This window comes from Aythya ferina, assembly GCF_964211825.1.
Source record: "Aythya ferina genome assembly, chromosome: 11".
Classification (NCBI taxonomy): Eukaryota; Metazoa; Chordata; class Aves; order Anseriformes; family Anatidae; genus Aythya; species Aythya ferina.
The window spans coordinates 12,851,319-12,874,896 of record NC_140307.1 but is presented as its reverse complement, the minus strand read 5'-3'; the positions used below and the strand labels follow the sequence as shown (position 1 = coordinate 12,874,896).

Here is a 23,578-nt window from a genome sequence, read left to right as displayed (position 1 = left end):
TTTTTTTTATATATATATCCCTTTTTCTAGTCAACAGCAGTGCTTGAGAAAAGAGATTTCCGTTCGCTTCTGTGTCTATTTAAAAATTGGTAAAAATGCTGCAGAAACGGTTGCGAAAAATGGAAAATATTGAAAATATCTCATGACCCCAAAACAAAACAAAAATTTCTCTTCCAAATAAAGACCTTTCCCCTCTGAAAAACTCTCAGTGTGCAAAATGTCGACCGCTTTGATTTCTCCTCCCAGCGAGCCGGGATGCGCCCACCTCTCTCCTCTGGGAGGACGGGTTTAGTGTTTTTTGTTTGTTTTTTTTTTTTTTTGGAAAAGCTAAAAACGGGTGGGCAGAGCTACCAGCACCGCCACGTCGCTGTCCGTGTGTCTCGTGGGAAACACCCGCATCCCCCCTGGACCCGCTGCGCGGTGGCACGGCACCGCAGCCCGCCTGGGGGAAGACCCCGAAGGTATTTGGTCACTAGCGTCATGAGTTCCCACTCGTCCTCAGCCCCCCTGAACAGAGAAGCTCTGCAAGGCCGCGGAGAGAAAACTGCGTGGTTTCGGAGGGGCAGCAAGCAGGCACGTCGGGGGGGGCGTTAGAGGTTGTCGTACATGCGCAGCGTCTTCTCCAGCTGCTGGCTGACGCGCTGGTAGAAGATGATCTGCTGCTTCAGGTAGGACTGCATCATCCTCTTGAAGTCGGCCACGCGCCGCTCGTGGAAGTGGTTCATCTCGGCCTGCAGGGCGAAGCCCACCACGCGGCAGCGCTTGCGGATCCCGTCCGCCTCCTCCTGGTCCATGCGGCCCTCGTCGCTCATCCGCTGGCTCTCCTTCACCTTCGCGAAGGCGCCTGGCGAGGCAGGGCAGAGTGAGAGCTGGTGGGGACCCCAAAATCCCCTAAAGGGATCGGGGATGCCTTTGGGGTCCCCCGGCCCCTCCGGCCCCAGCTCCCGAGAGCCCCGAGCTGCTTCCCACCAGGAGCAGCTCTCCTTGGGGTGAGCGGCGTGCTCGGGTGGTTCACCAGCGCACCCAACCCTTGCACGGGTGCTGCTGCCAGCTGATAACAGCCCGGCCTCGGAGCTGGCAGCTGGGGCGAGCTCCCGAAAGAAACTTTGCTACAAAGTGCAGTTTGGGCTGATAACGGCATGGGGCAGCCCTGGTGGGAGCTGGAGAGCCAGGCAGGACATTGCTGACTGCAGCATCCCGGGGACGGAGAGTGCCGGAGCCACAGCTGATGCTCCGACACCAGATTTCCCCCTCCTTCCTTTTATTTTTATAGCTCGGTTTCGAAAGAATCCCGCCTGGCTCTGGCCCTGCATTCCTCCCCCTCCTTAGCACAGAGGCTGTTTGCCTGCAAACAGGATCTGGCCTCCAGCGGACGCTGGGAATTCGTTCCCTCTCCCTGCCGGCAGCGGGGACCCGGGGTCGGGGAGCTGCCACTGCCCCCAGAGGAGGAGGAGGAGGAGGAGGAGGAGGAGGAGCCCGGAGGAAGCAAAGGTTGGAGGCCAAATCCTGCCTTCCGCTCTGCCCACGCGGCCTCGCTTCCGGACGGGATCCAGCCCGCGCTGGTAAACAAAGTGAGGAGAGGAGCGCAGGGAAGCGGCCAGGGCTGCTCCTCCGGCTGGCCCCCGGGGACACGGAGCCACGCGGGGGCTCCGGGGAAAAGCCCCCGGCCCCAAAGCCACCGGCCAGTGCGGATGTCCCCTCCCTGCTGTGTCCTGGGAGGGGTGCGTGGACTTCGGCCCCGCTCCCACACCCAGCCCGGCTGTGCGTCACACCCGGACAGGGCACGGGGACACCGCCGGCAGGGATTTATCCCCTGCCCTCCGCAGCCACCCCGCATGGGGTGCTGAGTGCCCTGGGCAGCCGGGTGCTGGGCCCAGCCGTCCTCTTCTCTGATGTGCAGGGGTGTACTCGCAAAGACTTTGACCCTGGTTGTCCCCAGGAGGTCCAAAAACTGAGCCTGGAGCCAGCAGCACCTCCAGGGGTTGGGAAGTGCTGCCACGTGTGATGGTCCCGATGCCCAGCCTCATCATCATCCCCATCCTAATTGTCATCGTCATTCCCATCCTCAACGTCATCCCCATCCTCCTTGTCATCCTTATCTTCATCATCATGCTTATCTTCAGTGTCATGCCCATTCTCATCCTCATCCCCGTCCTAATCATCATCCCCATCCTCATCGCCATCCCCATCGTCATCCTCGTCCCCATCCTAACCATCATCCCCAGCCCCATTCCCGTCTCCATCCCCATGCATCCTCATCCCCACCTTCATCCCAAACCCCATTCCCGTCCCCGCACAGCACAGGGCTGCACCCCAGGTCCCACTCCACGCATGGGGCCATCATGCAAGACATCCCCGGCCCTAAGGGAGAAGAAGCCACCCCCGGGAGAGCCCCCGTACCTTTCTGGAGGTGGATGATGTCCGGGAAGTTGGAGAGGAGCCCCTGGTACAAAGAGAGAGTGTCCAGCATGAGGAACAGGTCGTTCTTGGGCTGCTCGGCGAACATCTCCCCCACGGTCTCGTACGTCTTGCCCGTGTGGGAGATGGCGTTGTTGAGGGCGTCGGAGCTGTAGGGGGGGTCCATGTGGAAGGAGTGGCTGATGGCCTGGAAGGCGTTGCCCAACTTCTGGAACTCCTTCCTGAAGCCCCCCACGTGCTTGCGCACCAGCTCCGAGGCCACGTTGGTGAGCTGCAGGACGCTGTCGTCCATCTTCTTGCTGAAGGCCTTGAAGGCGTCCACCCGGTCCTCCACGTCCTGCAGGTCCTGGTGCTCGGTGGGGATCTGGATGGTGAGCAGGAAGCTGGCGCCCACCATCTCATCCTTCTCCGCCCGCCGCTTGCCCAGCTTCCACTGCTTCTCGTCGCGGCAGCAGAGGAAGTGCTGGAAGCCCTCGTACTGCGAGAGGACGGGGTGGCTGGTCATATGGTCCATCCAGAGGATCAGGCGCCGCTTGCGCTTCTCGATGAAGTCCTCCTCGAAGCGCCCGGTGGCCTGCTTCTCGGGCAGGTGGGGCACGGAGATGACGGTGAACTTGTGCAGCAGGCGGTTGTAGAGCCAGTCGAAGTGCTTGTAGCGCCGGTAGACGGGCGAGTTGATGTTGCTGGGGGTCAGCTTGTAGGAGATGTAGCTCTTGATGCCCTTGAACTTGGTCTGCTTGGTGGGGTCCTCCACCGAGCAGATGAAGGGGTGGGGGTTGGCCCTCCACTGGGGGCCCCGCGCCCCCATCTCGATGCTGTACGCCTCGGCGATCTTGGACATCAGGGGCACGTCGCCCAGGATGAAGGCTTCCACCCCCGAGCGGACGAAGCAGGAGAAGCGGTTGAGGTTCCTGCCCACCACGCTGCCCCTCTTGGAGGAGCTCAAGCTGTCCTGCCTCTCCAGCGACGGCTTGGCCCGGTAGCCGGCGGGCTGGTGGCCGTAGTAGGGCGGCGCCGGGGGCTGCAGCCCGGCCGAGGGGTGCCCGTTGGCACCCAGGGGGCCGCGGGGCTCCTCCACCACCGTGCAGGCGTCGTCCCAGTCATCCCAGTCATCATCGTCGTCATCCTCGAAGCTGCCCTGGTAGGAGACGCTCGGCGGCGAGGCGTAGAAGGCCGAGCCGTGCCCGGGGGAGCCGGCGGGGCTGCCGGGGCTCTCGGTGTAGCCGGAGCCCGCTCGGGAGCGGAGGATTTCCACGTAGGAGGCCGGGAAGAGGCCGGTCTCGCCGCGGCTGTTGGTGCCCTGCAGCCAGCCGTCCAGAGAGTCCTCGCTGAAGATGACGAGCTCCTCGTTCTCCTGGATGCTGATCTCCTCCCTGTTCTCGCTCTGGAAGTTGTAGAGCGCTCGGGCGCGCAGCGCCATGGCCGGGGCCGGGAGGTTGGAGGGGGGGGGAAGGCGGCGGAGGACGGCCTCAAGCGGAGTCCCCGAAGAGCCGAGGCCGGTTTTGGGGGGAAAGGTGGCGGAAAGCGAGCGGGAGCCGCTTCAGGGCTCGACGCCCCGCTGGAGGCACGGCGCCCCGCTGCTGGCCACCAGCCCCCGGGGGGGCGGCCGCCGGGCTTAGCATCCACCGGGGGGGCTCAGCACCACTCGGCACGGCTCGGCACGGCTCGGGACCACTCGGCACAGCTCGGGACCACTTGGCACAGCTCGGCACGGTTCAGCACCGCTCAGCACCGCTCAGCACCACTCAGCCCCTCTCCCCCCTTACTCCCCCCCCAGCTGCCTCCCCCTCCGCAGGCAGCCCGGGGGGGCTTTCCGCCAGCCTTTTTTGGGGTTGTTTCGCCTTGTTTTGCTCAGTTTGGTTGTTTTTTTCCTTTCCCTTGGTTTGTTTTTTTTGGTTTTCTTGTGTTTTTTTGCTTGCCCCCCCCTCTTTTCCCAGCCGCCCCCCCCTCCCACCCCACCCCCGGCTCTCTCCGTTCCCGCAAACCTGCAGCGGGACGGAGCGGGCGGCGGGTCCCGGTGCGGGTGCGGGGTCCCGGTGCGGGTCCCGGTGCCGGTGCCGCTCCCCGGTGCCGGTGCCGGGCTGGCCCCGCCGCCCCCCCCCGGTGACGCACGGCCCCGCCGGGCTCCCCGCGCCGCCCTCCGCCGCCCTCTGCAGGCAGCACCCGCCCCGGGGGGGGGGCACCGGGCCGGCCTCCCCCCTCCCTCCCCGCACCGTCCCCATCCCGGTTCCCCCCCCCCTCCGCCGCACGGGACCCCCAAATCCGCCCCCCCCCCACCCTTCCAGCGCTCCCCTCCCCTCCGGGGGAGCGGCGGGGGTGGGGTCCTCCGAGCGGGCAGGGGGCGCTGTGACGGGGGCGGCGACGCTCTAGGCGCGGCGTCTCGGTGGGCGGAAGTGCGCGCGGGCGTTGCTATGGAGGAGCTGAGCGCGGCCCTGCAGGCCTTGGCCGAGCCCGCGGGGCCGCACCCGAGGCTCGGCGCCTACAAGGGCCGCTCCGGGGGGGGGCTGGGGCAGGCCGAGCGCCGGCAGCGCCTCCTCCGCCTCCAGAGAGAGTGAGAGCCGATGGGGGGGGCGCGGGGGGAGCGAGGGAGGCCGCAGGGACAGAGGCCTGCAGGCTGCGGGGCCCGGCTGTGGGGGAGGCCTGAGGGGGGGGGGGAGGCCTGAGGGGGGGAGGGGGGAGGCCTGAGGGGGGGAGGGGGGAGGCCTGAGGGGCGTGGGGGAGGCCTGAGGGGGGTGGGGCAGGGGTGTCTGTGTCGCCCTGTGCCTTTATTCCTTCTCCTTCCCCCTCCAGGAGGCGGCTGGACTACGTGAACCATGCCAGGAGGCTGGCAGAGAATGACTGGGTTGGGGTGGAGAGTGACGAGGAGGAGGATGAAGAGGAGGAGGATGAGGAGGAGATGGAGGTGGAGAGGAAGTTGCCCAAGCGCTACGCCAACCAGGTGTGTGGCCGCCTCAGGCGAGCTCTGGGTGCTCAGTGGCTCAGCCTTCCTGCTGCTTACACGGGCAGAGGGCAGGCTGAGCTGGGCTGCATGCAGGCTCTGGGGGGTTTTAGCCCTGCTAAAGGCGTTTATGCACCACTGCGCAGCGCTCCGTTAAAGATTTCTGCTTCTCATCACCCTTAGGGCACCAGGAAGGAAGGGAAACCTTGGCAGAGGGGGCTCCTCAGCTTCAGTGCCACGTTTTCTCTAAAAGGCATGCAGGTTTTGTGCTGGTGCCACCAAACGTGCTGAGGGGCCTGGAGAGAACTCAGCTGTGCTCTTTATCCCTAACGTTATGCATCCCTGAGGTCCACCACCTGTTTAAAACTAAATGAATGAAATGAAAGGCTGAAGTGAGGCTGGCACAAGGACCGGGATGCCCAGGTGAGGGCTGCGAGCCCCGCACTGTGCTCGGAAGCTTAGTCAGGAGAAAGACTTAGGGGAAGAGCCTGCTGCACAGGTTAGTCAGAGGGAGCTGGGTGCTGTAATTTGGCCCGGTGAGCAACACAAGTTGTCCATGAAGCACCTGGAGGAGCTGTAGAACAGAGCCAAAACCTTCCTGCTTTGTCCTTGAGCCGTGTGTTTCCCATGGCTGCAGGGGCGTTGTTACCAGCTGCTTTTCCGTGTTTCCCTGCAGCTGATGCTGTCTGAGTGGCTGATCGACGTCCCCGTGGACCTGGAGCAGGAGTGGCTTGCTGTGGTGTGTCCCGTCGGGAAGCGGGCACTGGTCGTGGCCTCCCGGGTACGTAACAGAGTAAGGGGTGTCCTGTCCTGCACCCTTCCTGTGCCAGCCAGCCTAAGGCTGCCCCGTGTGTCGAGCTCCCCAGAGCATGAACCCCCTGAGAACTGCAAACATTTGGGCTCTGGGATCCGTGCTGAGCACCCAGCACCTCTCCTTGGGCGGGCGGGTTGGGGGCGAGCTGTGTTCCAGCACCCCGGGGGTGTTCCCACTGTGGCAGGAGGGTGCTGAGCCCAGCTCTGACGTTGTTCTGTCTCCCTTTTCCTCTCAGGGCTCCACAGCAGCTTACACCAAGAGCGGCTTCTGTGTCAGCAGGTTCCCCTCGCTGCTCCCAGGGGGAAACCGGCACAATTCAATGAGTGAGAAAGGTAACGAGTGATCTGAGGAGGGTTTTGGGGCAGGCAGAGGACAGCCTCCGTCTTCTCCGTGCGTGTGCACGTACCCACAGGCATGGTGGCTCAGTGCTGCTCCCCGGGGCCCCCAAATTGCTCCCGTTTCTGGTGCCAGGGGTTAGTCAGCTTCAGGCTGTCCGTGTTTCTCTGGAGATACCTAGATGTGGACGATCTCCAATGCCTTTATGCTAAATAAGACCATTTCTTCTAATTAGCTGCCTGGTTAATTGCTTAAACCTCAGTGTTCTCGTTACGTTGAGCAGCAGAGCTGCTTACAGCCTGCTCTCGTTAATACCTTTTACCAGGGCTTGGCTTGCACTGGGGTGGGGATAGAGATGGATAAAGCGCCTTTGCCTGACAGATGCTTTTGCTTGCTGTGCCTCTGCGTGGTACCTTTGTAGATCCTTTGAGCTAAAAACTTTTTGTGGCCACGTGTACAAGGAGGGCTTCCCGCTGCACCTCCGGGTCTGCGCCGGGGCTCAGTGCAGGAGGGATTTGATCTGGCGCTTGCTGGGGGGCTTGGGCAGCGCCCGGACCTCCTGGTGTCTGTGCGCAGTGTACTGCATCTTGGACTGCATCTACAGCGAGGCGCAGCAGACGTACTACATCCTCGACGTGATGTGCTGGAGGGGACACCCTGTGTATGACTGCCAGGTACTGAATTTCTCCCTTTTGCTCCCAATTCCCCAAGCTGGATTTCAGCTGGAGCTCAGCACGCAGCGTGGGGAGTGCTGGAGCGAACCAGCAGCACCTCTACAGCTCGTGGGCTGGCGGCTGCTGGCGTAACGGGGCAAATTTTGGGGGTGTTTTGAGGGAAGTATGCAAGGGGAGGGTGCTCGTTGTAAATCTGTGAGAGCTGTGGCCCTGCAGGTGCGGATGTGTGGCGGATAGTAATTAAGGGCTGTCTCTTTCCTCAGACTGACTTCAGATTCTTCTGGCTCTTCTCAAAGATCCAAGAGGAGGAAGGGCTGGGAGAGAAAAGCAGGATTAATCCAGTAAGTTCTTTTGTACTGGCAGGAGGAGGAGGCTGGGGGGTAAGCTCTCCTGTTCAGCAGGCTTCAGCACTTTTGTTTGCAGGCAAAAGCATTTTTTTTTTTTTCCCCTTCCAGATCAGGCTTCAAAGCGTACTTGTGACGGAATGGGCTGACATGTTCAGGATGTAAATAGAGCCGCGGAGCGTTGTAAATGAATGTGGGTTTTTCTTTCCAGCCAAAGTGCCGAGGGAGATCAGGCTGCAGGATATCGGCTAACGTCCACGCCTCTTTCAGCTTTTGCTTGCAGTGGAATGGAAAACCAGTGTGGTTTCTAGAGGGACGGTGTCGGTCTGCAGCCTGCCTACAAAGGGAATTATTCTTTGGTAGTCCAGGCTTACGAGGCAGGGATAAAGGATCACAAAGCTTTAGCAGGAGCTCAAGCCAGTCGCTGAAGTTGTAGGGGTGGGCGTTGCGTTGCCACCTGGAGTCCCTGAAGACTTGTATGTGTGTGTGTAGGGGCCAGCCCTGGCACCCGCGGTGGCATGGAAGGTGATTTTTGGGGACAGACACGAGGGGATTTGGCAGCCTGGCTGGCAGAGCCGAGCAAGGCAGCCTCTGGGTGGAGCAGATCTTTCATTAATGGGGAGAAATGCTCCTGTGCCAGCTCAGAGGTATCCGTGTTCGGAGAACATCCTGTTCTGACTCCAACAAGAATATCCAGAAGACAGCTCCCTGACGAGGGGGGGGGTCGTTTCAGCTTCCATTTCCTGGGTGGAAAGGTTTGCTTGGCTGAGCCAGCAGCCGGGCGCAGACATCTGTCTGCTTTGCATCCTGCCCAGAGGTCATCACTTTCTATTTTGGTTAAGAGAGCATCTCAGGGTCAGCTCCCCTGAAAAGCCCTTCCTGCAGCCTCGGATGCTCGGGGAAAGGTAGCAGGGGCACGCAGGAGCCGCGTGCTGGGCCTCTGCCATCTGCACCCCCAACAAAATGCCTTGGGGGGGTGTTTGGAGCAGGGATGATAGATGCAAAATACCTGAAATAGATCCTTCTGGGCACACCGGGGGTCGTGATGATCCCGGGTTGTCTCTCAGAGGTTGCTTGCTGTTACTGGAGCGAGGCCTGAGACCTGTCTGGTTCCTTCATCCTGTCGTTCCTGTTAGGTCTTGAACCAGGGGAAACGCTTCCTCCTCAGCCACCTCCACGCCAGCGCTTGGTTCACTGAATTGTTCTATCTTAGGCTGTGCGGTTTTCTCTCCTCTAACCCTCTTCTTTTACCATTTCAGTACAAATTTGTGGGCCTGCAGAATTATCCCTGCACCCCGGAGAGCCTGTGCACGGTGCTGGCCACGGACTACCCGTTCGAGGTGAGAACACGCAGGGGGACAGCCTGGCTGCGTGCCTGCCAGAGCGCATCCCGTCCTCCTGGCAGCTCTCCCCAGGCCTGCGGGAAGCCTGCTGAGCTGCTGTGCTGCTCAGGGAAGTGTCTGGGGAAGGCTTTGTGTGCGGGTGGCTGTCACCAAGCACAGGCTGCGTCCAGCCAGGCTGGTTAGGGAGGGTTAAAGCGCAGTGTTCCCTGCGTTTGGACCGTCCTTACCCTCCCTGGGAAGAGCTGAGTTGATGGAGATTGCCTCCAGAAGTAGCATAACTCACATTCACGTGGAATTATGACAGAGCTGAACTTCTCAGGGCCAGAGCTGGCTCCGTGTACTGCTCCAGGTGGGCCCTGAGGATCTGTGCAGCGTACCGGGCTGCATGCTGGCAGCTCTCAGGAGGTCTGCGAGGCAGGCAGGCTGGTGTCATTCTCTGAAATCTGCTGCAGACTCTGTGTTTCCTCCCTTGAGCTGCTCCCATCTGCCTGTGTGCAGGACACTCAGCTGTGCTGCCTCTCGTGGGGAGGAAAGGGGTGTGTTTGAGCTCATGGCAGCTTCTGAGGGCACCTGAGTCCTTCTGGGATGTGGCCCCAGGGGTCTGTGCTGCTGCTGCCACCGGATCTGGCAGAGGGAATAGCGTGAGATCTGCTGCTCGCTTCTGTCCAGAGCCAGCAGCTTCCTGCCTTTGGCTCCTGCTGTTCCTGGCTGGCTCTCAGAGGTGCTCATTCCCCTGTAAGAGCGGCTGGCAGTGCTGCTCAGCCCCTCTGCTGCCCCGTGAGGAAGGGCAGGGCAGGCACTGGCATGCTGAGCAGCTCAACTGTGTGGTGGCGAGTTGCAGGCCCCAGCATAATGTCTTAGAAGCTTTTGGTGGCTGACCTGGCACCAAAGCAGAGAAGGATGGGGGATGCAGGGGCCGTGACAAACACCTGGGAGCCAGGAGCTCTTCCAGTTGCTGCAGCAGTTCCTGCAGAGCGCTCAGCCTTACTCCTAGCTCAGGAGCAGCCTCCACAGGGGTTGCTTGTCCTACGAAGCCAAAAGCCACGCTGGGACTGCGTCTCTTGTGCTTGCACGGCCCAAGTTAGCGATTAACAAGTGCAGGTTTAAACTTCTTGGGGGAATGCTTGTTGGGCTGTGAGGGCTGACTTTGCCTTCTGCTCGTTAAGGCCAGGACGGTCGCCAAAGGAAGTCAGAAACTGCTGTGAACACAGGTAGGGGAGTGGGAACTGAAGAAAACCTGCAGGAAAAACTTTTCAACGTGCTCAACTGACTGCCTCAGCAGCAGCAGGCATCCCCTTTCTCCTGCTGTCTTTGCAGAAGGCACAAATGCAGCCTCGCTGTAGGCTGGGCAGTGTAATAGATATCTCCTTGCGCCTGGGCCCAGCATCCTGTGATGAATCACGCTAAATAGGTTTGTGAAAGCAGGGGAGGCTTTTCTCTGCCTATTGGGCATGGCGTGGCCGTAGTTATTCAGCCTATTAGCAGGCTATTATGGGTGCGGTGGCGACAGACTTGGTCTGTGCTTTCAAATTCGGGTCCTCAGAGTTAATCTGTAACCTCGGAGTTAGGACCTGGCTCCTAGTTTGCTATCTTCAGAGCAGGAGTTCGCTTATTATTTTTTTTTCTATTGAATTCGGTGGACTTTGGATCAGTCAGCTGGCACTGAGTTTTGAGTGTTTTTTGGAGGGGATTTCAGGAGCTACCCACGGATCTGAGTAAAACAGCATGCGAGTTTCTAGGAAGGCAGGGGGAGCCAAAGTCTCTCAGAAAACCCGATGTGGAGGAGGAGGCATGCTACTGAGCACCTAACATCTGGAAAGCATGGCTTGGGAATGTGAAATCCTTCCCGGCCAGTTTCTCAAAAGGTTCAGTCGTACGGAGCCACTCTCAGCCCTTATCTTGATGTGGCTGGTGTCGGAGTAGTGACTCAGGATAAAGGGCACAGCCAACAAATTAAATAAACCGAAAGGAAGATGGGAGTTACAGTAACTTAGCAGAAATCACGGGGAGGAGGAATGTGACCTAACCCTCTACCAGGCTCCGAATTCCTCCGTTTGGGGAAGCTGTGTGGAGCGGTCTGGAAGGCAGAAGCGTTTCCAGGCGCTGATGTCGCTAAAAGATTCCTGCGGGTGCTGGAGAATCCCCGCTGCTCGCAGAGGGCCGTGCATCCTCCCGGGAGAGCGCGGTGGTGTGGTGCTGCATGACCTGGCTCCTCTCCGTGCATCTTCCCAGGAAGCAGGGAGAGGGGGGGAGAGAAGCTCTGCACTCAGATATCCGGGGGCTTGCACAAGCTGTTTACTGTTCTGCTTTCGTGCGTTCCTAGCACGGGAATCCCCCCTTTTCTGGGATCATTTTGCAAGCTCTTAACAGTGACCAAAAATGACAGCCTTAGTGACGTGGGGAGCAACACCCGCTCTGCTGGAAGCCGGTGCCCGGGCGCAGAGGTGGACACGTGCCTGCACTTTGCCTGGCCAGGCTCACAGGCACCAAACTCACCTCGATCTGCACGGTCCCTCCGTGCCTCGGCTCACTGCTGGTACGGGTGCCCCTTTTCTGGGGGCTGTGGGCTCCAGGAGGGGCCGGGGAGCACTTGGGGCTGCTGCAGCCCCATCCTGACAGAGCTGAACGTGGTGGGCTCTTTTCTTTGCCCGCTTGTGCCCACTCAGCCACTCGTACTCGTAGGGAAATGGCCTCTGAGAGCTCACGAGGCTGAGCTAAAAGCAGCAGCACCTCCCGAGCCAGCTGGTCTTGCAGCAGGATCGAACCTTGCCGAGTGCACCCCTGGGAAACCCGGGGAAAGCGGGGCTGAGGAGGCTTGGGTGTGGGGAAAACGCCAGCCACGAGGGTTTGGGTCTCAGCCTTTGGAGGCCTGAGTGCCCGTAGCTGTCATTGATCGCTGGAGGAGTTCTCTCTCGGGAAGCATTAAGAGTTTGTTTTGCATAAGCAAGCTGGAAGAGCTGTAGCAGTGCCACTAGGAAGCGGGGCTCCTTGGCGTCACGCGCTCCCGCTAATTACTCTCCCAATGTATTATTTAAAATAAGCCTCATCCAGTAAAATGGCCTTTTTGTGCGCTGCCTCCTTCGGAATCGGGGTGGCTTTTCTGTGGAATGGGATCACGGCAACCAGGGGAAAAGCACTGCTCCGTGCCGCCGTCAGCCTCGAAACGTTTGCCTTTGATGCCTTAAAGCCTTCTGGCACGCGCTGGACCTGCGCTGATCTTCCAGGGCAGCAGCTCTGCGGGTTTCCCCTTTCCCTTCCGCTATTTATTGCGATAAAACGATCCAGCTGGTGGCTTTGGCCGGCGAGCGAGGAGCGGTGCCGCCGTCTGGCGCTCTGGTTGACCTGTAAAAGCCTCCAGCTCGGGCTTTTCACCCGCTCTCTCTCCTTCCTGCAGGTCGACGGCCTTCTCTTCTACCACAAGCAAACCCACTACACGCCCGGCAGCACGCCGCTGGTGGGCTGGCTCCGGCCCTACATGCTGCCCGAGATCCTGGGGCTGGCCGTGCCCCCCACGGCGCTCACGGCCAAGCCCGACTACGCTGGGCGTCAGCTCCAGCAGATCATCGAGAGCAAGAAGAGTAAAAAGCTGGCAGAGGGGCAGCCGAGCGCTGCTGGGGACGGGCACTACGAGTTGGAACATTTGTCTACCCCACAGCCAGCGGGCTCTCCCGGGGGCCAGGAGGAAGCAGTGAGGATGGAGAATTAGGCTGCTGGGGGAGGAGGAAGGAAAAGGTTTCTAAAAGGTTTCTTGCTCCCTTGGGGGGCAGCGAAGGTAATCGTTATAGGATGGCTTCGTGTAAAGGGCACGGCGGTGCCCTGAGAGCCACTTTTTGGCCTCGCAGAAGCGAGGGTTTCCATAGGATCGTCTGCTTCTCTGCTCGGGCAGTCACCTGCTGTGAAATAAAACCTGGCCCGAGCTTCGGGGCTCCCAGCTCAGCCCCTGCTTCTGTCCGAGGCTCTGGGATCCTGCTGCTGGGGCGGGGGTCCTGCTGGCAGCCGTGCCCGCGGGGCGCTGCAGCCTGCTGCCCCAGCTGCTTGCCCGGGCCTTCTCAATGAAAGTTTTGTGGTCAGCCTGCTTCTAGTAACGCAAATCTGCAGCGGGCCGGCCGTACAGCTGCAGGCAGGGCTTTCCACGCCCACGAGTTGCTGAGAAGCTCGCTCCCCTTGCATCACAGCTGGCCCTGCCTCTCAGCATGGCTCCGTGCTGCGTGAGCCCCAGCCTGGACGCCGGGCTTTTCTCGGCAGAGGGAGGAAGGAATGAGTTCGCTCTCAAAACCGATGGTGCCAAATAAAAAAGGCTTATCAGAAATGCGAATTCTTCAGCGTCTCCCTGCTACCTCAGGGCCGAGACACGCTGTGCCTCCCAAAGGGGGATTACAAAGCTGGTTGCAAACCCACTGAATGGATTTTAATTCTGAAGGGCTTTAATTCTCAGCGCAGCGAGCTGCTCCAGCCCCTACCTGCCCAAGCCCACTCTCCTGCGTGTCCCTGGGGCTGGTTCACCGTCACCCTTGCTGTCCCCAGCTTGTTTTCGAAGGGGAGATGACAAAAGCCAGAGCAGGGCCACTCTAAATGTGGAGGGGGAGAGGAAAATGGGCAAAACCCATGGGATTGGGTATCCTCGTGCGAACGCCTCCCTGCAGCCCCCGAGGAGGGCCCATGCCCAGCAGGAGATAGCGCCGGCAGGGAGGCTGCACACAGATAGCGGGGGCACTCGCCTCCTGCCCTCACCCCCCCATTTTTCCCAGAAAATGCTCGTTTCTGTGCCAAGCACGTTGGCTGCTCGCGATCATCTGACCGTGCCGCTGCTATCGATTACAGCCACAGGAGCTGTCAGCGCGGCAGGGGGACGGGGCCGCCCCCTGCTCCCCCTCCACGGGAGGAGAGGAAACAGCCCCCCAGCTCTGGGACCCCTTTTTTGTTTCTCAGACGTGTCCACGGCCCTTTTTGAGCAGCGGGTTGTGTTTTTAGCCTGCAAAGCGACTGCTGCAGGGGGACAGGACGAGCAGCTGGGCTGCCTGGTCCCCAAAGCGGTGCGGAGAGAGGCCCTGGGAGCGCCGGGAGGGCAGCGGGGTCTGGGCGCATCCAGCCCAGCTCTACCTCCCGAGCTGGGCACCTGGCTGCTCGGCCTGCGCATCCCTCGGGGAGGAAGGAGCTGGAAGAGCCGCAGCTCGGGTTTCAGGCTCCCTGCTGCCCTTCAGCCAGCTCTCAAGGTCCTCCAGCGAAGGGAAAGGGAGGGAGCCGGAGATGAACCGCGGCTGAGAGGGGCCGCTGCCTCCAGCCCTGATCGATGGCGGCGAGCTGGAGGGAAGCAGCCGGCGCTTTCCGCCCGCTCCAGCTGATGCCGCATAGTTTCCCTTTTAAAAGCACGAGCTGGGCCGGAGGGATAAATATTTGCCTTGCGATTCCCGCTGGAAACAAACGCCTGTGTTTGGAGAGAGGGTGGCACACGGAAGCTTCCCGGTGCCAGCGCAGTTGGTCGCTGCGGCTCCTGCGTTCGCTGGGTGCGATCCCTGCCCATGGGCATCAGGCAGCATCGCTGCTCACCGAGCCAGGCTCCAAATTTGGGGTCGGGCCGAGCGAGCGGGGAGCTCCTGAGAGCTCCGTGGGCTCCGGCTGCGGGCCCGGCCGCTTCCCTCTGCCCTTTCTTCCATTTTCTGCGAGCGAGGTGCAGGCTCTCGGGCTGCGGGCAGGGCGCCAGCTCCGCGCTCCGCCGCCCAACAAAATGTCCCCCTGGCCCGGGCGGCGGGGCCGGGAGCCTCGGGGAGGCAGCGGGACCGGGAAGGTGCCCGGGGGGGGGCCGAGGAGGGAGGAGAGCGAAGGCAGGGCCGGGATCGCTGCCTGCGGGGCAGGCTCGGGGAGCCCCGGGGGCCGGGGATGCCGCTGCCGGGGAGCCCCGGGGAGGCTGCGGGGGGCGCGCCCGGGGGCCCCCCGGGCTGGCGGAGGGCACGGGGGGGGCCGCTCCCCGCGGGGCCGGGGCCGGGGCCGGGGCCGCTTCCTGCCGCCGCCCCCGCCGGGGCAGAGCGGGGCGGGGAGCGGAGCCCGGCCCAGCTTCCCCGGGGCCGAGCCAAACTTCCCGGGGCTTGGGAGGATTTCTTCGGGTTTGCTTTTTTTTTTTTTAACCTTTTTTTTTTTTTTTTAAAAAAAAAAATCTCTATTTTTATATTTGTATTTATTTTCCACTCCTTCTTTTCCATCCCTTCCTTTTCACTCCTTTTTCTTCACTCCTTCCTTTTTCCCCTTCCCCCTTTCCCTTCCCCCTTTCCCTTCCCCCTTTCCTCTCCATTCCCATTCTTCCTCCCCGCTCCCTGCCTTCCCCCCCCTCCTCCCCGTTCCTTTTTTCCCCTTTTTTTTCCCCTTTTCTCCCCCACTTTTCCCCTTTTTTTTTCCTCCCCCCCCCCATCCCCTCCCTCCCTCCCTCCCTCCCTCGGCCACCCCGGGGCGGAGCCTCCCCTGCCTCCCTCTCGGAGCGTGCGGCCTCGCCCGGAGGCCGGGAGGGGCCGGGGGGGTGCCCGCAGCCCCGCGGGCTCCCCGGGGATGGGCTCCGGCGGCCGCCCCGCCGCTTAGCCCGGCTCAGCCCGGCTCGGCCCGGCCCGGCCCGGCAGCATGGCCGCGGAGCTGAGCGCCGAGGAGGAGCAGGTAGGTCCCCCCCCACCCCCCTTTTTCCCCTTTTCTCCTTTTTTTTTTTTTTTTTTTTTGGGGTCCCCCCCCCCCGGCCGCCGTGGGTTTCCGTCCGGCCCCGCATCCCTGCGCCCCCCCCGGACCCCCCTTTCTATCCGCCCTATATGCTGCCCCCCTCCCCGTCCCCATCCATCCGGATGTCCCCCTGCCCCCCCCCTGCTGCGCGCCCCCAGACGCCCAGCCCCCTGCTCCCCAAATCTGCGCAGCCCCCCGGCCTCGCAGCCCTCGTTCCCCCCCCGGCTCTGTGCCTCCCATCCAGCCGGCCCCATGCCCCCCCCATCCCCGCAACCCCCCAGCTGCATCCCACATCCCCCAGGACCCCCAGCTGCCTCCCCCCGGCCCCACATCCCCCAGGACCCCCATCTCCACCCCCCCCATCCCCTTACCTCCCTATCTGCATCCCCCCAGCCCCACGCCCCCAGGACCCCCGTCTCCACCCCCCCATCCCCTTAACTCCCCATCTGCATCCCCCACACCCCCCAGGACCCCCAGCTGCATCCCCCCAGCCCCACATCCCTCAGAACCCCCATCTCCATCCCCCCATCCCCTTAACTCCCCATCTCCACCCCCCACCATCCCCATTCCCCCCTGACCCCATCTCCACCCCCCATCTCCCCCCATCTCCATCCCCCATCCTGCATCCAGCCCCACACCCCCCAATCCCCCCCCACACCCCAAAACCCTCCCCAAACCCTCCCCCCCTCCCCATTTCCCCCACCCCAAACCCTTTCCCGAGCCCAGCCCCGCCACCACCGGGGCGAGCCGGAGTGGGGTCGTGCCCCTGCTCCCCCCGGCCCCCCCAGTGCCCCCCACACTCCTCGGGCGCTTCCCACGCCCCGGGCCCCCCCGTGACGTCCTGGCTTCCTCCGCCGGCCCTGCGTCACGGCGGGAGGATGTCGCCGCTCTCCCCGTGCCGTTCTCCGTGGAGCCGCAGCGCCTCGCAGGCACCTTCCCGCTTTAAGGCCGAGCTCTGCTGCTTTTGGGGACGTTTTGGGGACCTTCCCCATCCTCTGTGTCCCCTCTGGGTGTGCGCAGGGGGTGAGGGGAGACGCCCCGGGGTGCTCGGGGCCGTGGTCGTGCCGCAGAGCAGCGTTTGGGGTTTTTTTCCATCGGACCGTTTCCTGCTTGGTTTTTCCCAAGGGGACGGGGAGCAGCAGCTCTCTGAGTGTGTCACGTTTTGGGGCGCAGCTGGTGCTGGCACATCATAAATCAGCCCCATGAATCCCAATCTCTCCTGCTCCCGGTGCTCTTTCAGCACAGCCATTTGGGGTTTTCTCTCGGGATGCTCCGGGCGTGGGGACCCGCTCGTGGCCACCTTCCCCCCGAGGGGCGCTCAGCGCCTCCCCGCTGGCCGGGCAGCCCCCCCTGCACACCTCCCCTGTCTCCCGCAGGCCACCAAGCAGTTCCTGGAGGAGATCAACAAGTGGACGGGCCAGTACAATGTGTCCCCGCTCTCCTGGAACGTGGCCGTCAAGTTCCTCATGGCCCGCAAGTTCGACGTCCTGCGGGCCATCGAGCTCTTCCACTCCTACCGGGTACGTGCGGGTCCTGTGCCCCCTGCGCCGCTGTTACCCACCTGGAAAACCCTTCCCAGCCCTGCAAAATCCCCAAGGGGATGTGTCTGGTGGTCCTGTGTCTCCTCCTGATGTTGTGGGGTGGTGGGAGGGTGGGCAGCCCCCGGGGTGTGCGTGCATGGGGGCCGCAGAACATCTCCGTGGGGACCTTTCCCACCTGGTTTTTAGGGCGCTGCCCCTCCCCGCATCGGGGTTTCCCTTAAAGATGTGCCCGGCTGCTTCCCGCTTTACCTTCCCAGCCATCCCCTTGCTGATAAAAATAAAAATTAAAATGAAATGAAATCTCCCCCGCAGGAGACGCGGCTGAAGGAGGGCATCGTGAAGCTGAAGCCCCACGAGGAGCCGCTGCGCTCGGAGCTGCTCAGCGGCAAGTTCACCATCCTGGTGGGTGGGCGCTGCCTGGAGATCCCCCCCCCGGCCCCGAGCTGCCCGCTGGCACCCCCCCGACCCCGCTTTCTCTCCCCGGCAGAGCGTGCGGGACCCCTCGGGGGCTTCCATCGCCCTCTTCACCGCCAAGCTGCACCACCCCAGCAGGAGCGTGCAGCATGTGGTGCTCCAGGCGCTCTTCTACCTGCTGGACAGAGCCGTGGAGAGGTGAGCAGGGGCTGGGCGAGGGGCAACAACACCGGGGGGGCTCCGTTCCCCATGCACCAACCCCGTTTTTTTCTTTTTTTTCCTTTTTTTTTTTTTGGGGGGGGGAGATGCTGCTGCTCAGCTGGTTTCCATCAGCTTCTCCTCCTCGTCTTTTATAGCGGCTTAATGCGGTTAAAGCGCCTCCTCTGGGTTATAAAATACCCCCGGGTTTGTGCTGACAGCCTGTTTCGAGGTGTTTAAAAGCTGTCCTGGCATGGCAAAGACCGGTGGGCTTCTCAGAGCCCGTGCTGTGTGTGTGTGTGAGCGCTGGGGATCTCCAGCCCTCGGAAAGCCCCGGCTCTGAGAGCCCCGCGCCGCATCCCGAGGGAGCGCGATGCTGCAGCCGAGCTGGCTGCCTCCGGGCTTCCCGTCCCCATCTCGAGGAGACGAGGGCTGGCTGCGTGGAATTCCCTTTCTCCTCTTTTTTTAAGGCATCCCGGTGGAGGTGGGGAAGTGGGAGCGGGCGTTAACGGGGGCTTTGGGTGGGCGGTGGCTGCGGGGGGTTCACCATGGAGCTGGTGGGCGGTGAGGGTGGCGTGGCTGATGCTGGCTGATGCTGGCTGATGCTGCTCTTTTTTCCCCCCCTGCCCAGTTTTGAGACGCAGAGGAACGGGCTGGTGTTCATCTACGACATGGCCGGCTCGCAGTACACCAACTTCGAGCTGGACCTCAGCAAGAAGATCCTCAACCTGCTCAAGGTAGCGGCTCCATGCGGGACGCCGGGCACTTTCCGTGCCAATTTCCCCCCCCCATGCTGTCGCTGGCCCTGCCTGTGCCCCCCGGGGGGATATTTGGGGTGCGGGTGGCCGGGGCTGGAGGGCAGGAGGGGATCAGCTGTCCCCACGCGCTGGATTCCTCCTGCAGCTGCTGGCAAGGCTTGCGCAGAAACAGATGCAAATTATTTTTTTAATCGCGCTGGCATTTCGTGCCTCCTCCCTTCCCCGGAATAAAAGAAAAAAAAAAAAGAGCCACCAGCAAGCAGCAGCGCCCAAACCCCTGCCGCAGAGGGCTGTGGGCTGCCTCGGGGACCCTCTGGTTGTCCCCTCGGTGGGGACACGCCGCGGGTGGGGGGCGTTTGGTGCCACGCCACGGAGCCGACCCCGTCGCGGTGCGTTTTTGCCGCCCGCAGGGAGCCTTCCCGGCGCGGCTGAAGAAGGTTTTCATCGTGGGAGCGCCCATGTGGTTCCGCGTGCCCTACTCCATCATCAGCCTGCTGCTCAAGGAGAAGCTGCGCGAGAGGGTGAGCGTGTCCCGGGGGGTCACAGCCCACCCCCTGCCTTCTTTAGGGGTCCCGTGCCCCGTCTGTGCCCGCTTTCCTCCCGTTTTCCCCCCGGAGGCTTCGCCCCGTGTGTTTCGATGCTGTTCCTGAAGGGGATGGGGTTGTGGGGCTGCCGGCCCCATCCTGCTGGGTGCGATTCGGGGACACCCAGGCTCCTGCAGCCCGCTGCTGCCTTCCGATCCCATCTCCTACCCCTGCTCCCCTCCCGAAATCACCTGCGGCTCCGGCCTCTGCAGCGATGCTGCCAGCAGCAGGTGGAGACAGAAATGCTGAAAGGGAGAGAAAATGTCTTCTGAGCCCGCGGGAGCGAAAGGGGAGCTGAAATTCCCTCACCTAAAGAGTGCCCATACCCCAAAATCCCCCAAGCATCAGCGGCGCCGCCGATCCCAGCCCTGCGCCCTCATGGCTGGGCTCTGCCCCTTGCTTTTGGGAGGAGCTGGGCTCAAAGATGGGGAACGGGGGTGGGGGGAGAGCCCCGCTGGCTGCATGGCCGGGCTGTGTGCGAGGCTGCGGCCATCCCCGCCCGTCCCGCAGGTGCAGATGGTGAAGATGTCGGAGCTGAAGGAGCACCTGCCCCGAGAGTGCCTGCCCGAGACCCTGGGGGGCTGCCTCAAGCTGGACCCCCTGAGCTGGAACTGCCGCTTCCTGCCGCAGCAGAACGGGCACCCCGACCCCCTGGACGAGCTCATCCTGGTGCCGCTGGTGGCCCCCAAGGACAACGGCTCCGTGCACGTCCCCGGCCCCCGCTCGGTCACCCTGCCCGAGCTGCTGGAGCACGTCGGCCGCAAGCAGAAGCGCGGCATCTACGAGGAGTACGAGGAGATCCGGCGCAGGAGCCCCGCCGGGACCTTCGCCTGCTCCTTGTGAGTGGGGACGGAGGGGTCGGGGTCCCCGGGGGGCCGCGGGGGCACGGCGGGGACGGGGCCGTGCTGGGGACGCCGCTTCCCGAGGCTGCGGCCAGGCGATGGCAGCAGAGCCCCGCTGCCATTCCCCTGCTGCCCTCTGGGCTCTTCCCCTGCCCCGCAGGGCGCCCTACAACCAGGAGAAGAACCGCTACGGGGACGTGCCCTGCCTGGACCAGACCCGCGTCAAGCTGGCCAAGCCCTACAGCCGCCCCGAGGTGAGCCAGCAGCGGGGTCCCGGCCCCATCCCCATCCCTGTCCCCTTCACTGCCTCCCCAAACACCCAGCGACCCCAACCCCGTGCCCCTCTTCCCGTCCCCGTGCCCCCCTCACCCCAGTGGGTGTTTTTATGGGGTTGGAGAGGCTTCGTGCGCCCCACCCCGGGTGTTTCTCCCCGCAGCTCACCGACTACATCAACGCCAGCTTCATGGACGGCTACAAGCAGCGCAACACCTACATCGGGACGCAGGGTGAGGGGTGCCGCGGGGTTATTTGGGGTCTGGGCTTCTCCACGGGGGTCCATCTTCCTCTGGTGGGCGCCTGTGGCTGTCCCTGGGGGTGTGGGGTCACCCCAGCCCCCCGTCCTGATGCGCGGGGCCATCCCCACAGGGCCCCTGGAGAACACCTACGGGGACTTCTGGCGCATGGTGTGGGAGCAGAACGTCCTGGTCATCGTGATGACGACCCGGTGAGTGGCACGGCCCCGTTTTCCTGGCACCACGAGCGGGTTTGGTGTGGGACCAGCTGCTGTCACAGCCGGGGGGCAGCGCTTTGCACCCCAGGTGGAGGGGACACCCCCGAAATGCCACTGCGCGGGGAAGAGCCAGCAGCATCCCGGTGTGCCTGCCCTTCCCCGAGCAGCCCCGGGGCTGGATTTGGGGCCGTCCCCACCACGGAGCACCGGGCAGAGAGCTTTTGACCCCCTGGGGTCCCCAGAACGGGGCCAGGGGAGTGTCCCATTGTCACCTCTCCCCTCCCCAGGCTGGAGGAGGGCGGCAGGAGGAAGTGCGGCCAGTACTGGCCCCTGGAGAAGGACTCCCACATGTCCTTCGGGGCCCTGACCGTCACCAACCTGGGCGTGGAGAACCTCGGCCACTACAAGAAAACCATCCTGGAGATCCACAGCTCCGAGGTGCGTGCCCCCCGCCCCCCGCCACCCCCCACACCGCAGCATGGGGCTGGGCGCTAACCCCAACCCCCCCCCTTGCTCGCCCCCAGGGCAAGGAGCGGCGGCTGCTGTCCCACTTCCAGTACCTGAGCTGGCCGGATTACGGCGTCCCCTCCTCGGCCGCCACCCTCATCGACTTTTTGGGGGCGGTGAAGCAGCAGCAGCGGGTGGCCGTCAGCGCTTTGGGGCCGCGCTTCAAGGGGCACCCGGGGGGCCCCCCGCTCGTGGTGCACTGCAGCGCCGGCATCGGCCGGACGGGTAAGGGGGGGGGGAACGGAGGGCAGGGGCCACGGGGGGCACGGCGTGGTGGCCGGGGAGGTGACGTGGGTGCCGTCCCCAGGTACTTTCTGCGCGCTGGACATCTGCCTGTCCCAGCTGCAGGACGTGGGCACGCTGGACATCCAGCAGACGGTGCTGCGCATGCGGACGCAGCGAGCCTTCAGCATCCAGACGCCCGAGCAGTATTACTTCTGCTACACCGCCGTCCTGGAGCACGCCCGGCGCCGGGGGCTGCTGCCCGAAAAGGGCTCGCCGGGACGCTGAGACCCCCCCCACCCCTAAATCCCCCCCCGGGCAGCAGGACCCCCGTGGCCCGGCGCTCGGACTGTGCCTTACCGCCACCGCACCGGGGCGAGACGAGGTGGGACGGGGTTTGGGGAGGTGCTTTTTTTTTTTTTTCTTTTTTTTTTTTTTTTTTCCCTTTTTAGTTTTTATTTCTTGGTGGGACCACCAGAAACTCCGTGGGGAAGCCCCGGGGGGGTGTTTCCAGCGGGGGAGGAGGGGGGCTTAGGGAGCGGGGCCTCCTTCAGCCCCACCTGTCCGTGTGTCTGTCTGTCCGTGCGTGTGTAATACACCCCCCCGCGCTCCGTTTCGGCTGTTTCACAGATATCTACCTACGTGCACAGCCCCCCGGGGGTCCCGGTGCCCTCTCCCCGCAGCAGTGAGCCCCCCCCAGCCCTGCTTTCCCCCTCCTGCCCCTCGTTTCCCCCCCGGGGGGCTCAGCAGCATCCCCCTGTGCCTCCCCTCCCGCAGCCCCAGGACGCCACCGGAGCCCCCTGGGGGGGGGATCCCGGAGCCGTGCCCCATCCCTCGGGGCACAGACGCTAGGTACGAGGATTTGGGGGCGTGGGGACGTGGGGACAACCGGCTTGCCCGGCTGGGATGTCACCGGCACGGCCCAGCCCCGCGGTGACTCAGGGGAGGATCACCCCGGGAGGACGCTCAGCCCTCGGCGGGCACCCGTAACTTTATACTGTAATAAGCTCTCGGAATGTGTATATTCTTATTTTTTTATAATCTCGGGGGGAGGAGGAGGAGGAGATTTTTTTTTCCTTTTTTTTTTTTTTTTGTATTTAACATTAACTTGATCCAAGCAGGAGCCAGATGGATTTGTAAATGTTCCTATTTTGCTCTTAATCAGAGAAAGGTTTTTTTTTTTTTTTGTCGTTATTTTTGGGGGGGGTTTTGTTCTTTTTTTTTTTTTTTTTTCCTGTTGGTTTGTTCTGATTTGTACCACCACCGAAATACACCACGAGCATCCCGTCCTCTCGCCTCTCTGCGTGGAGGTGCTGGGGGGCAGGAGAGGAGCGGGGGAGGGAGCTGAGGGCGCCTCGGGGGTGACGATGAGCGCGGAGCCTTCCTCCCCACCCCGCTGATGGGGGTGCTGGTGCCTCGCAGGGCCCCATCCCCGGGCTGTGCTCCGTGTGGGGTGCCCGGGAGAGCCAGACGGGGGGATCCTGGGTGGCTGTGGGGGTCTGAAGGTGGGGATGCCCAAAGGGGGGAGGATGCAGGAGGTAACGGGGCTGCGGGCAGCTCTCCTGGGCATGGGGGGCGGCAATGGGGTGCCCCATGTCCCAGGTAATGGGGTGCGCTGGGGCCTAGCCCATGGGGTGTGCTTGGTCCTATTAGTGCCCCATGCACCACACGAGGGCCTTAAGGCACGGAGCTGGGCACGTGCTCGTGTCCTTTCTCTGGCAGCGTGTGGAGGATTTGGGGAGTTTTCCCGTGGTTTTTGTCAAAACGCCTGCTGCGAGGGGGCCCGGCGAGCCCTGCGGCCTAGGTGCCGGCACCGCCCGCTGCTGGGGGTGCTGAATAAAGAGGTGCTGCTGCTCTGCTCGGGCTGCGCTTGGACTTCTTGCAACTTTTCTGAGGGCTCCTAAAAGGGGTCCCTGCCCTTTCTTTATTTTGGGGATAAAACCAGCCCCGGGGGGCTCTGGGCTGGGAGTTTGGGGGAGTTTAAGGCTTCGCCAGGCTGTGGCAGCACGAGAGGGAGGGCTGGGGGTGCGAGGGGTGGCGGGGAGCGTGAGGGGGCCCCACAAAAACCCCATTATTTAAGGGGTCGGTGGGGGGGGTCGGGGAGCCCATCAAACGCACGGGTTGACCTGGCCGCCCTGCAGGCGCGGCGGGGGGGCGGAGCTGAGACAGCGGGGGCCACGCCCCTTATGCACAAACCACGCCCATCGGGGCAAGCCACG

At 62.9% G+C, this 23,578-nt stretch overlaps 2 protein-coding genes across 3 annotated transcripts; one reads left to right on the top strand and one right to left on the bottom strand.

The window, feature by feature from the left end:
* Nucleotides 1–241: 241 nt before the first annotated feature.
* SNX33 (sorting nexin 33) lies at nucleotides 242–4,189 on the bottom strand. Its single transcript, XM_084532702.1, has 2 exons — nucleotides 2,401–4,189; nucleotides 242–844 (listed from the first exon to the last, which is right to left on the bottom strand). Exons 1-2 carry the CDS (start codon nucleotides 3,836–3,838, stop codon nucleotides 591–593), a joined length of 1,692 nt encoding a protein of 563 aa, XP_084388828.1. The 5' UTR covers nucleotides 3,839–4,189; the 3' UTR covers nucleotides 242–590.
* A 555-nt stretch (nucleotides 4,190–4,744) lies between these two features.
* Nucleotides 4,745–23,217, top strand: PTPN9 (protein tyrosine phosphatase non-receptor type 9). 2 transcript variants are annotated; one of them, XM_084532699.1, is made up of 19 exons: nucleotides 4,745–4,969; nucleotides 5,209–5,356; nucleotides 6,033–6,137; nucleotides 6,406–6,502; nucleotides 7,083–7,180; nucleotides 7,444–7,521; nucleotides 8,784–8,864; nucleotides 16,940–17,083; nucleotides 17,417–17,506; nucleotides 17,592–17,716; nucleotides 18,348–18,453; nucleotides 18,885–18,995; nucleotides 19,569–19,897; nucleotides 20,061–20,154; nucleotides 20,337–20,406; nucleotides 20,546–20,624; nucleotides 20,918–21,068; nucleotides 21,155–21,362; nucleotides 21,445–23,217. In XM_084532699.1, the coding sequence occupies exons 1-19, from the start codon at nucleotides 4,830–4,832 to the stop codon at nucleotides 21,645–21,647; spliced, it is 2,457 nt and encodes an 818-aa protein (XP_084388825.1). In that variant the 5' UTR covers nucleotides 4,745–4,829; the 3' UTR covers nucleotides 21,648–23,217. The 2 variants fall into 2 exon arrangements, with proteins under 2 accessions (XP_084388825.1, XP_084388824.1); XM_084532698.1 differs by lacking the exons at nucleotides 4,745–4,969; nucleotides 5,209–5,356; nucleotides 6,033–6,137; ... (2 more) ...; nucleotides 7,444–7,521; nucleotides 8,784–8,864 and adding an exon at nucleotides 13,635–15,506.
* The last annotated feature ends 361 nt before the right edge of the window (nucleotides 23,218–23,578 follow it).